The sequence below is a fragment of the Xenopus tropicalis genome, chromosome 1, assembly GCF_000004195.4.
Source record: "Xenopus tropicalis strain Nigerian chromosome 1, UCB_Xtro_10.0, whole genome shotgun sequence".
Lineage (NCBI taxonomy): Eukaryota > Metazoa > Chordata > Amphibia > Anura > Pipidae > Xenopus > Xenopus tropicalis.
In genome coordinates, this window is record NC_030677.2 from 103,985,238 (window position 1) to 104,005,822 (window position 20,585).

Genomic DNA, 20,585 nt, shown 5'->3' on the forward strand with positions numbered 1-20,585 from the left:
ACCACCTTTTTTAAACCACACCCATGTTATAACAGGAACTTTTAAGGCCATACCCACAATAATGTGGTAACACAGAAAAAAACCCAAACGGTTGGTGCTCACTGTAGGGTTATCACCCTTTATTCATATGTGAAAGAGTGATATTATGTCATATTAAGACTTTAATTAAGATATTAAATCCATATGGCTCCTCCTCCCCTGTGGATAGCACAGCAATCCCCAGCATATAATTACACACCTTACGGACCATATAATGACTATTTCCAAATGCTAACAAACTACCAGAACAAACCCCTGCCAGGTTCACCTCCCACAGGCAGCATAGGGCAGACAGAATATATCACACACAGGCAGCATAGGGCAGGCAGAGTATATCACACACAGGCAGCATAGGGCAGGCAGAGTATGTCACACACAGGCTATAGGTTAGAAATGGGTAGGGGGATTTATTGTCCCCTTTTAAAACAGTAAAACTTTGAAATTGTAGTTTCTTTGAGTTGTTCAGCTGCATTCTAATAGTGACAATGATACTGTCAGCTACTTGATGCAAGCATAACCATTGAAAATTTATAAAGATTCTCACCTGAGAGTGAGCGTGTACTCTCCACGGATTTTGCTTGAAGCGTCTCGCACCAGAAATGTCCCATCAGGAGTATCCCGTAGCTTGTCATTCACTTCCTCTCTACAACAGCAAATACAATTACATTGACTTCTATTTTTATTATGGAATGAATTGCTATTTTAGCATGCCATCCGTACACCTATAAATTTGATTATTTCAAGCTAAAACGGAGCCCTTGTAAAAAAAAAAAAACAAATAAAAAAAAAAAGAGAAATTGTTTTGTAACATTAACAGCATTGTTAAAAGTAAACATTCACTTTAGGGCAGATTTACTAAATATGAGTTTAGAGCTCATGGTTTTTAAGCCCATGGTTATTCATTCCTTTGGGATTTTTAGAAATGTATTTATCAATGGGTGAAAGTTAGAACTCATCATTTTATAAATACACTTCTAAAAATCCATAGGAATAAATCAAACGTGGGTGAGCTTTTTTTTGTCACATTTTAATAAATCTGCCCCTTACTGTTAATATCCTCAAAAATAAGGAGGGTAAAAAATATAACTAGGAAAAAAAATTCTGCACATAGCGTGCAATTATTGATCCTCAAGGTCTCACAGCAGACATAAATGCTATAAATGCAAAATGTTGCACCCACTGGTGCCACTGAACGCACTGCAAAATTTTGCACCCACTGCCAGTCGCATATGAGGCACCAATGTCAAAGCAAAACTTGAGTCTTTTTCAAGATTGTGTTCAGGTCAGTTCCCTTATAGCCACAGCACCTATTGAGTAGCACTCAAACACATTTAGTGGGTGCTAAGGTAAAGATGTGCTTGGTTATTTTGATAATGACACTAAATACTACAGTAGCATTCTGCAGATGATTTATTTTCATCAATTACAATTTTAATGGCCCTTAATATTTTTATTACAAATTCTGATCTGCTTAAAGCTGAAAATTTACATCAAGTGTAAGCTTGGCACATGGGTTCATTTTCAGTATATATTTAGATATCATGAAAAAAAAAACCAGACACACATCTGATCTGACCCACTAAGTCGACTAATGACATTAAATGCACTTTAATGCCTTCCACAGAAGTCAAAGATCATAAAAAGTTGTCAGAAGTGACTAAACTGAATATTGAAACTGACAGTGGGTATTTAATCTGCATTTAAGAAAAAGAAAATATGTCATTCATGTGGTCAGAAGCTGATTTCAAGAAAACAAACAAAGGCAACAGTGAACTCACCTAGAAATGTCTCCCCAGTACCACTCTGCCTCCTGCAAAGTGCCTCCTCCACCACTGGCTGTGACCATTGGAGGTTTTGGTTTTGTTGGTTTGGGAGGGAGGGCTGTAAAGGAAAGTCAGTGGAAAAGTCAATGTCTTAATATCCACTTTTGGTATTAGGAAGAGACTAAGACAATAAGCTGTAATACAGACCTGGTGGGGGTTGGTCATTCTGTAAACCTCTGTCTTGCAAAAGTAACTCCAGTAAAAGGACAGGAAAGTCAGGGAGAGCCTCAGCCCTGGCATAACAAGAACAATGGAATTCATCTTATATGGCAGTGCTTCTAGTGACTCGGATATGAAATTTCTAGCTTCTAAAAAATACAGTGGGGGGGTTATACTCAAGGTGAACCAAAACCCTGGTTACTGACAATTGCACTTGGAACTTGGATGCCTTTTCACTTCCAATGCAAGAGGAAGATCTTTATGATTTGCATCGATTGACCCCCTAACAGCTAGATCCAGTTCCCTTATGGGTGTGACTCCAAAAAGAATATTTTGATTTCAAAATTTAGCTCCTTCTAAAAGAAAACCAAAAGCAGGTATTGATAAATTAATTGATACTATTTATAAAGGGAGAGCCAATTAATACGTGGTAGCTTGTATAATTAAAAGAATTAATGTATCAAAAATACTGGAGTCATGCATATCACCCAGTGATTTTTATTTCAGGAACATACATTAAATTGTACAAGCATGTTGTATGCTAACAAAGATCTATTTTACTGCACACCTCCACACCAACCACCTTATTAAATGAGCACTTGGTATGGAAATGGTATAAACCACCAAACAACCATAACCCATAATCAAATTAAATAGATATAACGTGTATGATCAAATAGAAAGCTTAATTTCTATATAATGTGATCAGAGAAGACTACGGTGCCATGTATGTTTTTTTTCTTGCTAATATTTTATTGCAATAGCATAAATGACCTTAGACTAACTGTATTATTAGTTGACCAGTAAATAGAGAACAGCCGTCTATCCTTGCAAATGGAGTAAAGTACTCAGAATAAGGTTTTGGTTTGTTCAGGTTCAAAAGCATGAAATGAGCACAAACATACACACAAAACCAAAGTTAAACTACATAATACTTATGCTGGATATATGCTGGTTTGTTGTAAAAAATAGAAAATAAATGCATGAACACACCCTGTTATTACAGGCCTGAGAAGAAGTGGTCCAAATATCTCTGCTGCCATCTTGTGTGTTAGTCCACTGCTCTCACTGCACATATTTACAATATGTCTGAGAATGTGCTGGAATGTGAGGACATGATGCAAAGGGACTACTGGTGGTTGAATAATTAAGGAAATTTGCATTCTTTTCTGTTCTTCATCAGAGGTCTCTGCAAAGAAAAACTAAGGTGTTATTCATCACATGGATAGGCATCAATCACATGCAGACCACATTACTATAACCAAGATACACCCTCCTGCACTTGTTTAAATACATTTGAATATTTTGGACTTGGACAATTAAATGGATATACTTTGAATATATGAAAGCTTTGGGGTTATAATGCAATATTGCTGCATTTCACAAGGGGGCAGTATACATATATAAATAATTTATGTGTTTTGAGCTCATCTATTACTTGAGACAGGGAAGCATTTGGCCCAAAACAGGTTGATTATATGTGTCTACGTCATCGTCCAAAGCATGGCAGCAGCCACTGGTCACCCATTATCTCTTCAGAGCAAACTCCTTATTACCTCCCATAAGGCACTTATTGTCTTTATAATTCCATTGCAAGAGAGAAAGAGAGGGAGGGATATGACATTATTGGGAGTGAGAGCTGTTAATGGAACTATTTATTATAAGCTGTGTGCTTGCACACAAATTTTGAGGGGAAAAAATTCTGGTGTGCACAAAGAGTTTTGTGAAAACACATAATTTTGTATTTATTCTGATTGATGTACAGTCTTTTAAATGTGCATCCGTTTGGTTTAAAAATAAGCACACAGCCATCCTGGACGAATTTATAACTACCAACCATGCTAGAACCAGATATAGATCACTCTTATACTACGCAAGGAAAATTAATGCAATGGCTTGGATGGGACCTGAACCTCCTACAGTTCAAAACTGGATTACCCTGGTAAATCAAGTTTTGCCCCTTATTAAACTCACTTTGCTAGCCAAAGGTTCCAAAAAGAAAATTTGGAGTCCATGGTGGGAGGCAGGCTTAGGTGGACAAGGAACCTTGACATAAAATGCAATATCCCAATTTGCACATACAGATGACCTTAATTTCTTAACTAGACTCTTCATGTAACAGTCACCTTAAAAACGTCCACACTATATTCAAGACCTAGTATAATATGATTGAATGGACCAGCGCTGTACAATTGAGATTTTTGTCATACCTACCAAACCTATTTTATTATATTGCTATTGCCATATCAGAACTGAAACATGTTTAATATGTTACCGCAACGCTGTAACCAGTGATATATAACCTCCCTTCCTATTTTCTTTTTTTTCTTGTTGTTGCTTTGTTTTTGTGTTTATGTATATTATATAAAACAATAAAAGGATAAACTAAAAAAAAAAAAAAAAGCAAGCACACAGCCAAGAAGAAATTTAAAGGAACACTGCTTCATAGTAGTCTGTATGTAGAGATCCAACAAGTCCATAGCACAGACAAACTACCATACAATGCCTGATTCTGCAGGAATAGGGGCCCTTCAAGTTATATTACTACACAAGATAAAACTGCACAAACTTCAGCTGCTTCCTTTTTCCCTGTAACCTGGGAATGTGAAGATATGGGTCTACTTACCTAGAAGAGCCTGGATAATTTCTTGGTGGACCTGAACTGGTATTACAGGACTTGGTAACTCTTGTAGAAAGACCATCACTGCCTCTGCCAAGGAATGTACATCGGTAGCCTCCAGTTCTACTGAAGACAGATCTATATGGGGAAGGCATAAGCATATGTTATTCTTACTACTTTTAGTGCCACCTATAAGCAAGCAGTAAATTAAGGCAACACTGTATGTATACCTTAGTTAACACTACATAGACTATCCTCCCCCCCCACACACAAAAAAGTTCTTTATTACACTCCTATAAACAATTTTTGACCTACCAGAATGCAGCAAGCCCCGTGTAACAGTAAAGGGGGCATGGCTGGTAGATAAAAGGATGGCAAGATTAGAGATGGATAACTGAGCATGTTTTTAACACATTTTCAAATTCACAATTTTTTATTTTGAGAAAAAATTTTTAGTGAGTGTCCCACTGCACTTTACTAATATGTAACCTGTAACTGCAACTCTATTTAAGGGACACTGTGACAGTGGAGGTTCAGGCAATGCTTCCAGAAAGAAGGATTTTAAAAAGATACTGACACCATATGCTTTTACATAATATATCGGATCCCCCATGTTGCTCTATAAAGGGGCTTGCCCTATCTGTGCAGCAATACTCAGTTATAGTTTTAATGCTTAGACAGGTTGAGAAGGGTCAGTCAGGTTGGCAAAACAATCAGGTTAAGGTTCATGAAACAACAAAAACATCAACATGACCTATAGGTAACTTTAAATGGTCATTATTATTTTGAAGAGTAGATTTTTTTTAGAGCCAGTATCACTTTAAAGCAGCTCTCACAGCCAGGGGACGAGCTGCCCCCATCCTGCAGCTTTCAGAGTGCAATTAATTCTTTGAGAAAAGCACATTTTTGAGTGTCCTACAATTAATCTTAAAAAGTTGTGAAATGAAACAAAACCAGACAGCAGAAATTGAGCACAGACCTAAAGTTAAAAAGAAATTTACCAAGGAAAAAGTTGCCTTGATATTGAGGGGGGAAAAAAAAAAAAAAAAAGAGATTTAAGAACTGTTGGTTTAAAGCGAAAATAATTCACCATGAACAGATTTCTCTCCCTCCCCCATGTGCAATAAAGAGCATTCATTTCTTTTCTGTGTGTGCAAGAACTGGTTCTTACCAGTTTGTAGTGTGTGTCTGAACTCCGAGCCAGAGGTCCTGTACAGCATTTCACTGTCCACTCCTTGAGGAGAAAGAGGCACAAGCATACAGTCACATAGCAGCCTACTCCAAAGCCACTCATCACTTTTAAAAAACTCGAGCTTTATCAGCAACACTTATTTGCTATAAGCTTCTGTTCTTATTTATTTGCATTTTTCATGTATAAACACATAAATCAGAATAACATACAAAAGAAATATGAAGAAAACAAAAGCGTAAATGGTCTGTTACAGCCGACGCAGTGGATAAATTAACAGTGTTTGTCTCTGACACTTTTCTGTATTTAGAGCCATTTAACAAATACAATTGTATTTTAGGGTTACATTTAAAGGAAAGTCGAGAGGGAAAGGATAGGAGGATCAGAGCAACTTAGTGGAAATAAAATATTATGTACATGTTTAGTCATCATAATCTATTGAAAATGTTTACGTTACATTAGGGTTCAGGATAGCGTTCCTACTCTGTGATCTTCACATTTGTGGATCTTGGCTGGGACTGGATGGGGTTGCTACTTAAGAGGAGGATGTTATAATGTGGGGTATCTTTATAAAGAGTCCAGGTTGTCCAAACTTATGAACAGGCTAAAAATGAATTCTTAGATTAATATTTCCCTATCTAATAAACAACATTTGGAGGTTTTATTTCACCAGAGAATTTTGTGATAATTCGATTTTCAGATTTCCCACCATATATCCACTGGTTGAACTTGATTGACGTGATGGCCATACATGGGCAAAATGAAACTGCTGATTTGCTCCCCTCAGACCGATTTGGCAGCTTACCTGTCTGTGTATGGGGCCCTCTGATGGGCCTACCCGACAGATATCTGGCAGAAAATCAGGCAGATGTTGATTTGGCAGGTTTACTTTTGCCTGTCAAATCCAGGACTGCATTGGCCGTTTAAATTATATAAAATAATGTATTGCAAATCAATTGCTAGACTGATTCCCAAAAATAATATAGGTCCCAATAGAAAAATGTTAAAGGAACAGTAACACCAAAAAATAAAAGAGCTTTCAAGTAATAAAAATATAATGCACTGTTGCCCTGCACTGGTAAAACTGGTGTGTTTGCTACAGTAAAACTACCAATATAATAAGCTGCTGTGTAGCCACGGGGGCAGCCATTCAAGCTGGAAAAAAGGAGAAAAGGCACAGGTTACATAGCAGATAACAGATAAGTTCTGTAGAATACAATAGTGTTTTATCTGTTATCTGCTATGTGCCTTTTCTCCTTTGAATGGCTGCCCCCATGGCTACATTGCAGCTTATTTATATAAATTATAGTAGACTTTCTGAAGTAAACACACAACTTTTACCAGTGCAGGGCAGCAGCACATTATATTTTAGTTACTTTTATACACTTTCATTTTTTGGTGTTACTGTTCCTTTAAGAAACAAGGCTTTAAAGGGAGGTTTACCTTTCAGTTAAATTTTAGTATGTTAAAGAATGGCCTATTGTTAGCAACTTTTCAACTGGTCTTCATTTTTAATAAGTGCCTTCCTCTTCTGACTCTTTCCAGCTTTTCAATGGGGGGTCACTGACCCCAGCAGCCAAAACTATTGCTCTGTGAGGCTAAACTCTTATTGTTACTTTTTAGTACTTATTTTTCTATTTAGGTCCTCTTCTATTCCTGTTCCTGGATCTCTCTTAATCCACTGGTTGCTAGTTTAGTTTAAATTGGACCCTAAGGGCGAAGACACGCACAGCATTTAGTAGCCGCGACTTTTTAAAAAGTCACGGCAACTAATCCGTGCAGCGAAAACTGCTCGCAATTAGTTGCAGCAACTTCTACAGCACCCTATGGCTGCAATCGCCTTTTTAAAAAAGTTGCAGTGACTAATAGTCTACTACTAGTAGCAGCTACTTCGCACAGCTACGAAATTAGACAATGCTGATCATTTACTGACAATTGTCTCTATGTGTTTAAGCAGAGGCAATTCTCAGTACTGTCTATTGCTGGGTATTTTCTTGCATGTTATAGCCATAACAAGTAGCCCTGTATGTCTTTGCCCTAACAACCAGATAGCTGCTAAAGTTCCAAACTGATGAGCTTCTAAATAAAAAGCTAAAAAAAGCTAAATAATTTAAGAAATAAAAAATGAAGATCAATTGCAGAGTTACATAAAACTAAAAGTTAATTTAAAGGTGAAGTACTCAGCAGAATAATCAAATAAAAGGCAGTTGTGCATCAGGTTTCCTGGGGCTGGGGCTGTCGAGATACATACAGATACAGCAGTATACACGACAGCTAAGGCGAGACAAAAGTATAAAGCATAATGCCACTGCTGGGCCAGCTTAGCTACATCACATGCTACTACGGTGCATATTTAAATGGAAAATACATACAATGGGAGAGTCTGAGGCATATGAAACTTTTTATGATTGTTATAGGGAAAATGGGAATTAGATGTCAATGCATCTTACCTCTCTTTTCAATAGCTTCAAGCAATCTGGCAAGAACTGGAGGCGCAACATCTGGAGGGGAAAACTGATCAACCAGTTCAGGCAGAGGTGTACCTAAAACAAAATGGAATGAGTTTATTTCAGTAACATGGATATAATAAGCTTTCATATATAGAGAGATATTAAAAAGCAAATCTCATGACGTCAGTTTTAAAATACAAAACAAATAATGTTTATGGGCCGAGATGTGAAATCTCTGTATTAATTTTAATTCTTAAAAAAGATGCAAATCCACAACCTACAGCTGTCCATACATGGGTTATTAAAAGCCGCTGACTCTGCACCAACAAACATAGTTGACAGCTTATTGGTCTGGCTATTGGGGCCTTAGAAGGTCCTGTACAACTAATATCCAATCAAAAATCAGCTTGGTATCATTTGGGCAGGTTTGAATATCCCGACTGGTGAGGATTACATCGGTGGCCTGACAGGTCACTGTAGACCTTTGTTATGCTCTGATTCTTGCCCAAGGGGACAAATTGGTTTGGCTTTGTTTGTTGACCCCATGCTGTTAGTTCTCAAAAATGAAAGGAACAATGCAATAACGTACACCAGTGATTGTTGGTCATACGGTAACAAATATAGGAAAACATTGATGTATAAGTCATTCAGCCATAGTTCAAAGATTATCTAGGAAAGCAATTAAGTTTTTACCTAAACTCACACCTTATCTAGGAGAGCAAACACGTTTTCACATGGAATCATTCCTTTAATGACATTCAGGCTGTGCCCCCTCCTCCACTGCACCAAAGCCCACTACACTACACTACAGGCCTACAGGAAAACCCCTTTCTGTGACTTTTTCAGTAATAATGTATCCTATTGTTTCTTTACAGAAGTTCTCTCTGGTTCAGACCACTAACGTTGTGTTCCTGAATTCTAGTTTTCAAGATGTTAGTGAGGTACATAAATCACTAACCGCTCTTATCTTTTTTCACTCTTTTGTATTTTTGATTCACAATCTGTAATACTAGCACTTGTTAAAGCTTGCTGTGGTGCAGCTCCAGCCCTCCCTGGTATCTTACACTCTTAGCTTTTAACCAGCACAATATTGTCTTTCTTGCATTTGTCCAGTTAATACTCTTTGTGAGTATTTTTTTTTTTTTTTACACACAGAACATTCTGTAAACACACATAAATCAGTACATAATCTGACCATCTGAAAAACAGATATGGAGAGAAAGGTACCAGCAGCTCTCCAACTTCTGTGCAGACAGCTTTTTAAAAGTATGTACAAAAGATAATGTGTGTGCACACAGCCTGCTTGGCCAGGATTATAAACTTACATTGTTCATAAAACAAAACTAAAATCATACACATGGATGGTAAGTTGAAGACAGACAAGTGGAAATGGATGTTACTATGGTGACTTTTAAGTCAAATACCTGCCTTTGTTCAGTTCTTCTCAAGCACCAGCCCTCAACCCCCTCCCACCCCCACCCGAAATTTTCCTAGGCTGTCCATACAATGCTGAGTAAACCATGCTTCAGCATTTTGGAGAGCGAGGAAGGAGGGAGGGAAAAAAATCTGAATCAGAGTTGGTCCCCACTGCTCTTCTAACTCCCCCTCCCTCAGTTCTGGATCAGGAGCAGGCTTAATCCCTAGCCAGACTGAACAGCCTTGTCAGCAAATTCCAATCTCTCCAAAATGCTTAACCCTTTTAGGGATCAAGAGTGAAGAATGAGAAATGAAAGGATTTGAATCAGCTATGTGGTCTGAAAAATGTATTTTCTATTTATGAAAAAACTGATTACAGGGCCTTCCTTTATACCCATTTTCTAAACTATAAATACAAACTTTAAAAAAATCTTTTTACTCTAAGAATCCCCAATGATCACGAGGACATCTATCAGCTATGCACACAACGTCACTTCTGCAATCTGGGGGTGCAGTTAGGTCTAAATGGGTACATTTAAAAGGCACAAACAAATTCACTGTAAAAGTCACTTTGCACTCAAAGCAAGTTATATTTTTAATCATACCAAGGCACAAAGGAGCAAAAAGAACAGCAGAGAACAGTAATTCAGAATGCAAAAGCTGTCAATTCTTTTTAACCACCAGTATTAGGTTGAAGTTATATTTTACAAGGATGAGTGAATGCTGATATTCTGGTACAGAAAGCTATATAAAAATTGTGCATGGACTTATTCATCTTTATCCTGTTCTATGGAGATTCCCTAATTTTCACCATAGCTGGGGGAGAAGGGGCTAAATCCAACAAATTTAGCCTAAAGCTACCACTTGCCTAATAATTCCAATTTGTAACTGGACCAGTATACAATTAGAACTTTACTTTCTACAAATGATATTCACATATGGGATACATTAACAGAAACCTGTTATCCAGACAGGAAATTACCCACAACGTTATACTTAATTCTTCTCTGTTTAATCAAACTCTTCTCAGTAAGGCAATATTAAACAGGGCTGAAACTAGGGAAAGGTAGAATAGGTGGCTGCCAAGGGTGCAAGCTGGTGGGGGGGGCTCAAGTGGGAAGAGTGGCACAGGTCCTAGCAGGCCCAGGTGTGCAAGTAACAGGCTAGAGGATGTATGCTGCAGGAGCGGGGAAATGGTAGGAGGTGTTCCAGTGATCAGGGGTGGAGGAGGGAGCAGTGGGTGGGTTTATGAGCGACCAGCAGCAAGGGGCGGGATGGCTGAGTGCTAGGCCTTGGGCACCAAGAAAACCTGGCACAACACCATTAACTATGCCAGCACAAGTCAAAGCAATTCTATTAGACTCAAAAAAAAAATTTTTTTTTGAGGCAATTTTAACCCCCATGGATTGCATGATCTATGGCCTGAGGATAAAGGGACTTTAAGCTAGCCATAAACATACCAAGAATATAATTTCTTACAATTATTAGCACATGGGTGCCAACCTATCCCAGCCAATATCTATGTACTGCATCCGCATCAAATCTGTCCAACTCCTGAACCAACAGAAATACAGAGCACATGGACATCCGTTAAGATCGACAGGCCACCATACATGTACCAATAATGAAGAGGAGCTGCCATAGCGTACGGCCCTTTTACGGCCTCCATCCTTTCGGCCATGGGCTGATCAGACAAAAAGTTTACCGGTTGTGTATGGCCCTCTTTATTGCTATAGATTGTAGCTTGCACAATCTGAAGCAGCAGCCCAGGACTGAAATTTAAAATAGGCCCTGACATTTCAAGTACACAAAGGCCCAAACAGTCAACCACCAGTCCACTAAATAGTTACCATCTATGACATCTTACAGCCTTGGCAGAATCCAAAGATTGAAAGCAGTGTTAAAGAAGCTTTTACAGCCACTGATCTGCTTTGTACAACTGCCCCTAGGCACAGAGCGATGAATGCCTAAGGTGTCTGCTGGTGAAGATGGCACTAGGTGCTCATCATGCACCAAGTGGCAGCCATCTTGCTGTGGCCTTCTATTATCCACTGCCTTCACGCAGATCAGTGACATAAATAACAAATTAGTTGTTTCTTCCCACAAAACTGTGTGCAGTATTTTGAGTTGGGGTCCCCTTCATGCTACAGGGACTGATAAGAAGGCTCCTCCTATTCCATTAGGATGTTTTATGTTAGTATCTAAAGACATGTGGAAGACAAGATGCTGTAAAGTACAAATATGGTTTAACTGGGTAAATGTACTGTTAGGGACATCTTTGATCTTGCAATCTAATTTCTGGTGTTGTGCTTTAAAAATCCAGTATCTTACTGCTATAAGTTTTGGATCTATACAAATCTGAAACATCTACAAAACTATACATATTTAGTATGGGTGTGTTCAGGAGACATGAGACTTTCCAAACCAGCTGTCTTTTTGTGCATATAATACATTTGTTGCGACATATTTTAATATATTCTAGGGATTTAGTGTCCTATCCTGTTACAGAGCAGAATTATGCAAAAAATGTCAAAACTCATATGTGTTGAAAAAGAACAAAGAAAGAAATAATAGACCCCGCCAAGGGAAATGCCCATAAAGAGAAAGAGCATAAAATATTCAAAACCAGCTGGCATTTGATGTAAGTAAAAAACTCTGAAAAGTGGATGTGCCCTTTAGAAACTGTAGCAAAATTTTATTTCAAGCAACCTTGCAATATATGTAAAGGGAATATAAACTAGGACAGGGCTCCTATAGAACCCCTAAAAAGAATTTTGCAGATTAGATTTTTTTTTTTTGTCTTTCTTTTTACCATTTAGGTATTAAATTAATTTCCCCAAAATGCCTTGCTCAATGTTGTGATTTTACTTCCTAACTGTTCATTGCAGAACATGTAAAGCATTGGGGGAACTGGAGTCTTGGTAAAAGCAGTCTGCAAGGTAGAAACTCGGTCCATAAAAACCCTCATTAGTTTTTTTTTTTTTCTTTCTTTTTCCCTTTTTCTTTTTCATTGTTTTATATTTTCAATGACCTCCATGGCAATAGCCTGAAAGCACTCTTGCTAGCATGCAACTGCTGCTTGAAAATTTGGCAGTGTACATTTTCAAGCGATAAGCTTGACACATGTTTTCCCTCACCCAATGTATTATTATCCAGATTCTAAGTGAAGTTTAAAACACTGTTCACTCACATTCATTCTAAACCAAATGTAAACCAGTTCTGCACTTGAGTTTACCGTATGATTATATTCATCCTATAGATACCATTAGGGCAGCATGGTGGCACAGTGGTTGGCGTTGCTGTCTTGCACAGGCCACTAACTGCATGGAATTTGTATGATTTCCCTATTCCTGTGTGGATTTTCTTCATAACTCCTTATTTCCTTCTACCCTCCAAAAACTGAAACTTGCAAAGTGTTTTGTAACCGGCCTGTTGTATACAAAGCCCATAGGATACTAGTTAACGTTCTGGGTCTAGATGTTAAACACACTCCTGCAAAATCCTGGCAACTGCCCAATATCAGTATCTCTTCTTCAAACCCTATCATTCCCTCTTCCTGCTAAAGAATTCCCCTCCAAAAGTTTGAAAGGGGCCTTTTATGCTAAAAAGGAATATAGTATAAATTATATAAACCTGAGTTGCTCCTATAAACTTGAACTTTCCAACACATCAGAACATTTAAAAACATGTATACTGTAAAGTATTACACATGTTAAATAAACACTGTTTTATGTTTCTCTTTATTCAGTATGTGTGTGGGCATATAATAGCTACGATGGTAAGAATATCTACCTATCTCATAAAAAAAATCTGGATTTGTCACTTGCTTTTTTGTAGTTGTATAATGAAAATAGGAAATGCAGAATGTACCTTTCTTACCTTCATGTTATTTTTTAACCAAGAATTCTATGATGACAGACCTGACATGACTTTCAATTCCTGGTACTCAAGTGACTATGTAAAAAGAAAAAAAACCCCAAAGAAAAGCCTCGTCTTGTAAGACCAGACAGAAAATTTGCTTGACAAGACAGTGTAGGCTGAATTACCCATTTCTAAAAGCTTTACATTTACAACACTTTTGCTAGGGAAGGTCACGGTCTAATTTAACTGTGAGAGCATAAGTGATAACAGTTCTAACGTAGGCATTATTCATTTCAAAGGAATAGTGGAAAGGACTAGCATTATTTTTAACACAGGGTAACTTAAAAGTGCCCCCTTGAGCATTGTAATGACCCAGTTTTGAGAAAAGGCTTTAAAAAACCCCTAAAATATGCTGACAGATGTGGTCAACTCACTATGCAGGATGCCTCTTAAAGCCTTTTGTATCGGCTTCCACCATCTACCCAAGGTTGCCTCAGAGCCCCATGTTCCTATCAGGGTTAGTGACCTACTGACCAAGCCAGCTTATCCTCTGCTGTGACTGTTCATTTCTTATTAGCCTTATTCTTTTTTTAGAAGCAATTATTGGGGACATGGTTAAGATAACAAAAACAGTTTTCTGTACAGTTCTGGCACATCACATACGTATTTAAGGTCTCAATTGGCAATATAGGTTAAAATATACTCCTTGTATGTAAAAAGTTTCATGTGACAAGTTTAACTCTCTGCGTGCCATGATTGGCGTTATCTGTTCTGCCCAAAGTCATCAGTTCTAATCAGTGCTTAGTGATATAATTTGCATCACCAGTTGGGTAGTTGGAAAACATGGCTTGGGGGTGAAAATAGTAGACCTCTGAAAAAAAAAAGTACAGTTATGTGACCTGTTATCCAGAATGCTCAGGACCAAAGGTTTTCCGTATAAGGGGTCTCTCTATAATTTATCGTAAAACTGTTGTAAAACATTTTTTATTAGAGAAATTTTTTTAAATTATTAGATTAAAATGGAGTCTATGGAAGATGACCCTTCTGTAATTCAGAGCATTCTGGATAATGGGTTTCAGATAACAGATCCCATACTTGTGTCTGCAAAGCATTCCCCTTACTCCCATTTTCCTCTCTACTATTTACTGCTCCCCCAGAACTCTGTTCTTCCAGATGACACTTTATTCTGCAGATGCCTTTATCGCTACATATAGGATATTTGATTGCAGTAAAGTAATCTCCTGGCAGACTGCTGAGTTCTGGTACCTTCATGTTGCAGATGGCTGTAAGGTCTGCAAATGGATTCCTGGCTAACACTGCATGTTTAGGTATGCAAGGTACTGTACGTCAGTGAACAAAGGGTGGCACAATTTGCCTTTTGCTTATTTTGTGCAACTCTGCCCCAGCAACACTTTTAAAGACAAATATTTTTTCTGCTTAATGTTATGAAATTTGTGTGTTTACCGAGATCCCCTTAGGCTGATGGCATATGGAGAATTTTTTCCACAGGCACATTCCAGTGTCAAAAACATCCTTGGCACCTTTATTTCACATAAAGGGGAAATACCTTACACTGCCAATAGAGGTACTATTTTAGAGTATTTTTAAGATGAAAAAAAGCAATTTTTAGGAGAGCATCCTTATGCAAGAGTTAAATGAATTTGGCTAAAGCAGGACCTGTCTGTGACAAGAAGAGATATCGGAGCTGGCTTGGGGACCGTAGTGGAACAAAAGGGGAATTATGCTTCTGGCAAGCTCTCTGCCCTTTCTTTGACGGCAGCAGCTTGTGATCGAGTCACAGAGTGACCTAGCATATAATGCTGAATCAGCACCTAAATTAACAAGCATACTAACAGAACACTTGGGCAAAGTACTATTATATATGTTTCCATGAGTGCCTTCTGAATAGTTTTAAGAACCCACATCAAGACTCTAAAGACTATAACAAAAAAAAAAATAAAGTATCAACTGAAAAGCTGTTAAAAACAGGACATTCTATCAAACACTGAACTTTAGCTCAACAGGTGAACTACCCCTTAAACAAGATGTCTGGTTGATTCTAATGAAAATCACCCCCATAGCATTATACTAAAGTTAAGGTGTTAAATTTGAGAGCCTTGATTAAAATTTTAGCAAAGAATATTTGAATTTGATTTCATATTTATAATTAATCTTAAATAAGCGGTCAAGGAACTTAATATGGGTTTATAGTGTAGTCAACACAGAATCTTCGTTAAATTAAAAGATGGTAAATATGTCTATGAACTTCTCTGCTGGTGCCTAAACCTCCCATGCCAACTTTTCATTGTCTTTAATGGAAACTGCCTGACACTGTTACAGGCAGTTCTTGGAGCATTTTTTAAGGCTGAGGACCAGCAAGTGCTCATACACATTTTCACTTGCGGAAATATGCCAGTGAAGAAAACACCCTATGTATCATAGTCCTTTATGCTTAATTCTAATTTATTTTACAAATCATAAAAGTCAGTGACCCCAGCAGTGTATCATGGCAGCTTTCAGAGTTATTTTTGGCCGTTAATTATTATGATGAAGTTAAGTTCTGAGGTAAATACGCAATAAAGTTCAGGAGTTAATAAAAATAGAATTTGATAATTTAATATGCTTTTAAAAATAATATCTACTTATACAAGCTCTATGCATGGACTGTCATTGCATATTACATTACCACACTAGTTTTCTTACCTTGTAAATTGGATTGCTCTGTCCTGGGTAGAGTAGGAGTGGCTGGCAAAGGACGTTGCCCACGGGGGCGATGAACTGGTAGTGACATTCGAACTGGCCCAATAAACTCCACATAAGTTCCAGGAAAATCTCCCTTTTGTTTGGTCCTTTCATTGACTCCCAAAATCCAGCCAATTCGATCAGGGTTTTGCTCCTCTCCATCTTTGCACCCAAGGGCTTGCAATGCCGCTCTACTGACTGTCAGGACATCTCCTGGCAAGAGGTCGATGTCCTCCTCGCGCTCTTTTTCATAAGGATAGAGTGCTCGGTACTGAAACCCGTCTGTAGTCATTGGTACTTGCACCTACTAACTCCTGATGGGCATTAAAGTTTGTTTAATCTAATGCTCAAAAAAGTCTTAAGGCATTGCAGACAAAAGGACTTTGCAAGAATTATAATTGTATATAGCTCACTGTAGGTAAAACACACAAGGGAAAAGTTTACCAAAAGTTGTTAACATTATTGTTCAAAAGGAATGGTTTGGATCCCCTTAATGAAATGTTTATTGGGGGGGAAAAAAAATCAAAAAATGGAAATATAGTGTAAAAGGAGGAGCCCTCGGCTCTAAGTGCCTGTTATTCTGAGTTTGAAGCCACGATTCAGCCAGATTATGGAGCACAGAAAGAGTGAGACAAACATAATCCACGACTTTTCAGGGATCATGCGGCAAAATGGAAAAACACAAGAGGAGAAGCTGTAGGTGGATTTACTCAATGGTGGCTCCACGGTCTGGGTACGGCGTGCGGAAATTTACAGTATGTGTCTGAAATTAAATAAGAGATAAAAAAAAAAAAGTTCAATCACAATAATTGAAGACAAATAGTAAGTTATTACTCCGTATTACTGCAGATTCAAAGTAATGTGGTAGAAAAAGTATTTCACTATTTCTCCAATAGTTATTTTTGACAGGACCAAAATAAGCCTTATTAAAGAAAGCTATTTTTAACCCTCTATAAAACATTTATTTATAACTCCCTACATACGGACACGCCACTATGAGCATTGCTATACACATGCCCAGTACGGCCGTGAACAGCGAATTATCCTTCTGCATTGCATTTTAGGTTTCAATTGGAGTTAAATACAGCAGGGGGTTACTGTTTGTAGGTCACATCTGCTGGGGCAGAATTCCTGCTTATGCCCTTGGAGACAGAAAAAGTGAAGAAAACCCTGAAAATTATAGTGTACCAATAAATGAAAAATACTTAAGATTATTTAATCCTTGTAGACAGTTTGTAAAATCAATGTTGAAGCACAATGTCCTGTATTCATAAGAAGATAGAATTAGATTTTAACACACAAAAATTGTGAGGAGCCAGGCACTACCCTACCTGTAAACAAGGAAACCATAAAATAAACTGTAACTAATCTACAGAATAATCATGGTTTTAATAGTCTGTAGAGCCACGTTTTATAACAATATTAACTTTAGAAGAGTTGCAAACTCAAAAATGTTGAAAACAATGTAGCAGAAGCCAGTTCTCCTGCAGCCAAAATTCAGTTTCCTAAATACCTACTGTGATTTTTCAGATATACTATTTATTTGGATTCTGCTCCACTGTTTCAACTGTCCTAATTAGCAGGACACAGAATTGAAAAGGACAGGCAAATATCGACATAAAATAGAAACTACACTGACCAATAACTTTAAAATCACTGAAAATAAATCATTATGCAAAATGTTATCTTTTGGTTTATAACCATTTAAGGCTTTTGGGGGTAATAATGTATCACTTTTACACAGTGTTTTTTGTAGTGAATTTAGATGATTTATTTTTGTGAATTGTTTATATGTACATGTTAACTGTTCTGTCTTTTGTACCCCTCTATTCTGTAAAGCGCTGCGTAAATTGATTATGCTAAATAATAAATAATAATTTATTATTATAATAAATAATAATAATTTATAAGAGCAAAGTTACTTCAATTTGTTTCCCTTAATAGGGGAACAAGCTTCAATTTTTATAGGCAAATGAAACAGGTTCTCTTACAATATTTTGCAATTTTCCATCTTAATTTCATTATTATAAGGTTACACCAAAGCTGACCTAGTTATAGCTATTTCTCTATAAACTATAAGAAAAGCAAGGCATTGTCCATCCTCTTTGCAGCTTGCACATCTTTCTAGCTCTCTGGCATCTGTCCTACAGCTGGAAAATGCCAGACAGATTAGCATCGTGTTTAGCTATTTCCCTGTGTGGGATGAAGACAAAAACAAACAAACAAGCATAGAACAAAATTATAAAGAGCTAGAGCGTTGTATAAGGAAAAAAAAAACAGTTACAAAATATGAACCCACCATACATTGAAACATGATGTCACAGGGCCAGCCAATGAACATTATATTACATAATTAGTCAAATACCAGAGGGGGGAATAAAACAATCACATTTTGCTTGAAACCACAGGATAGTTTTAGACTGAAAAATGTAATATTTATATGAATGTAGCAAATTGCCCCACATGGAAACCATAGTATTCTGTGCTTCATAAGTGCATACAGTGTAAGTAGAGAAATTGCGAATGATGCATGTCATTATTCCTCTCAAAATGACCAGTCACTGCAGAGATAATTAGCAGTTTGCTAGGTCACAGGCATGTTATAGAAATTCAGTCTATTTAACACAGGTATATCTCTCAAAATGACTAGGTTACTAACACATTTACCTACAGACGTTAAAAAACAGATATCAATGCTAAAATATAAGAACCGGGATTCTATTTTAATTTATTTTCAGATAATTTGATATTGATTATCTTGATGGAACTGCTGAAAAAAATCTGGAGAAAGAGAAAAACAAAATAACTAAAAGAAAGACAAAAGCTCAAATTTACTCTTCTCATTCCAGCTGACAAAACATAGAATTGCTATGACACAAAGGAGGTAGATTTTTTAGGAACAAGAAATAAATACCCCTTGGAATATTCAAGACAGGACATGCAAATGATTAGATGGTTTACAGTGCCACTTCTATAATGAGGCAAGATGAATAATGGAAAGCTACGTTAAAACTGAAACTGTATGTTTTAATTGGACAAGTACAGAGGTCCTTGAAATTCTGTTCTTTTCAAAAATACCTTTTCTACAGCTTACATAACTTTATTGTAGTATGCTTACATTTAACAACAATTCTAAGACGAAGTATGGACAAACATTCTGAACACAACTGGTTACAACCTGCACCCAACTAGTTTACACTACCTTTAACAGAACACCTTCATTAATATAAAATATTAGTTTTGCCCTGAAAGCTGTGAGCTGATTAGGGAAAGTAGATAAAGTGTTGGAATAAATTAATAACTTTTAACCAATTTGTTCTTCAGTGGGGGGTGTATTACCTTTAGGCATGTGGGTGAGTTTAGAGTTTTTTCAGAAAGGAAAAGGCGGCAGTCAAATTATTAAAATGTTTAGGCTAGGGCCTGACACCTTTGTACAGGACGTGCCCAGTTGATTTGTCCAGCTGTAGAGAAGGGTAAACTAACATAGAGATCAGTGGTGTTCTGGCTGAAGGCCAGGGTTGGGTCAAGGGGCAAATCCCCAGGAAGTTACATGTGGCATCCCAGCAAGACTTGCTATAATATTTAACACCCAGATTCTTTCAGTGCAGATATTACCCAGCCTTAACATGATTCTCCTGGCCTAAGGCCACCAACAGAAAGTGGCATCTCGGTGATCCTTCTCGGTGAGTCTTCTTACTTTTGTGTAAATTGGATGATTAAATACATGGCACTATTTAACATGTATAACATGAGGTGATCAGGTGTCAAGTTGCAGGGCTATTTAGGCAACAACAATTAATGATATAAAGCAACAACAATAAATGATATTGAAAAGGACTGCTGATCATGCCTAGGTTCCTGCTATAAAGACAGCTGAAAGCAAGTAGGTAGGCACAGGAGTATGAAAACAGATATGAAGCTAAAAAAAAAAGCAAGAATATGAATTCTTCAAAACTGCTATCTTTTTTAAATAACAAAATTCACTGCTCTTAGGTGTATAGGTGTTTGGTTTACAGTTACATTGGAGGAGCACAAAAGGCTCAAAATTGCCCCTCAGTCTGCAGTACAGTATGTTTGCACTTGACAGAATGTGGACCTACAATTTACTTTGAATGCAGGGGGGTAAGGGGGGCAAATTTCAAGTCTATTGTCACTAGGTTTACCACCTGGCTGGCATTTTACTGGCCTGACTGGAAAAAATAATGCCTGACCAACGTTATTAACAGAGTAAAAAAATAAAAATATAAAAAAAAAACTGCAGCAATGGATGGAACCAAAGTGATACA

General features: G+C 37.4%; 1 protein-coding gene across 3 annotated transcripts in view; it reads right to left on the minus strand.

Moving 5' to 3' along the window:
* pik3r2 (phosphoinositide-3-kinase regulatory subunit 2) overlaps positions 1–20,585 on the minus strand; it is a 53,413-nt gene that overhangs the window by 17,551 nt on the left and 15,277 nt on the right. For all 3 annotated transcript variants that reach the window (XM_004910981.4, XM_002934809.5, XM_031905196.1), the window contains exons 2-9: positions 16,261–17,062; positions 8,281–8,373; positions 5,813–5,875; positions 4,648–4,779; positions 3,015–3,210; positions 2,010–2,095; positions 1,818–1,920; positions 584–682 (exon numbers count right to left, since the gene is read on the minus strand). In XM_004910981.4, the coding sequence (XP_004911038.1) occupies positions 584–682; positions 1,818–1,920; positions 2,010–2,095; positions 3,015–3,210; positions 4,648–4,779; positions 5,813–5,875; positions 8,281–8,373; positions 16,261–16,591 (1,103 nt within the window). In that variant the 5' untranslated portion in view covers positions 16,592–17,062. The remainder of the gene's footprint in view (positions 1–583; positions 683–1,817; positions 1,921–2,009; positions 2,096–3,014; positions 3,211–4,647; positions 4,780–5,812; positions 5,876–8,280; positions 8,374–16,260; positions 17,063–20,585) is intronic.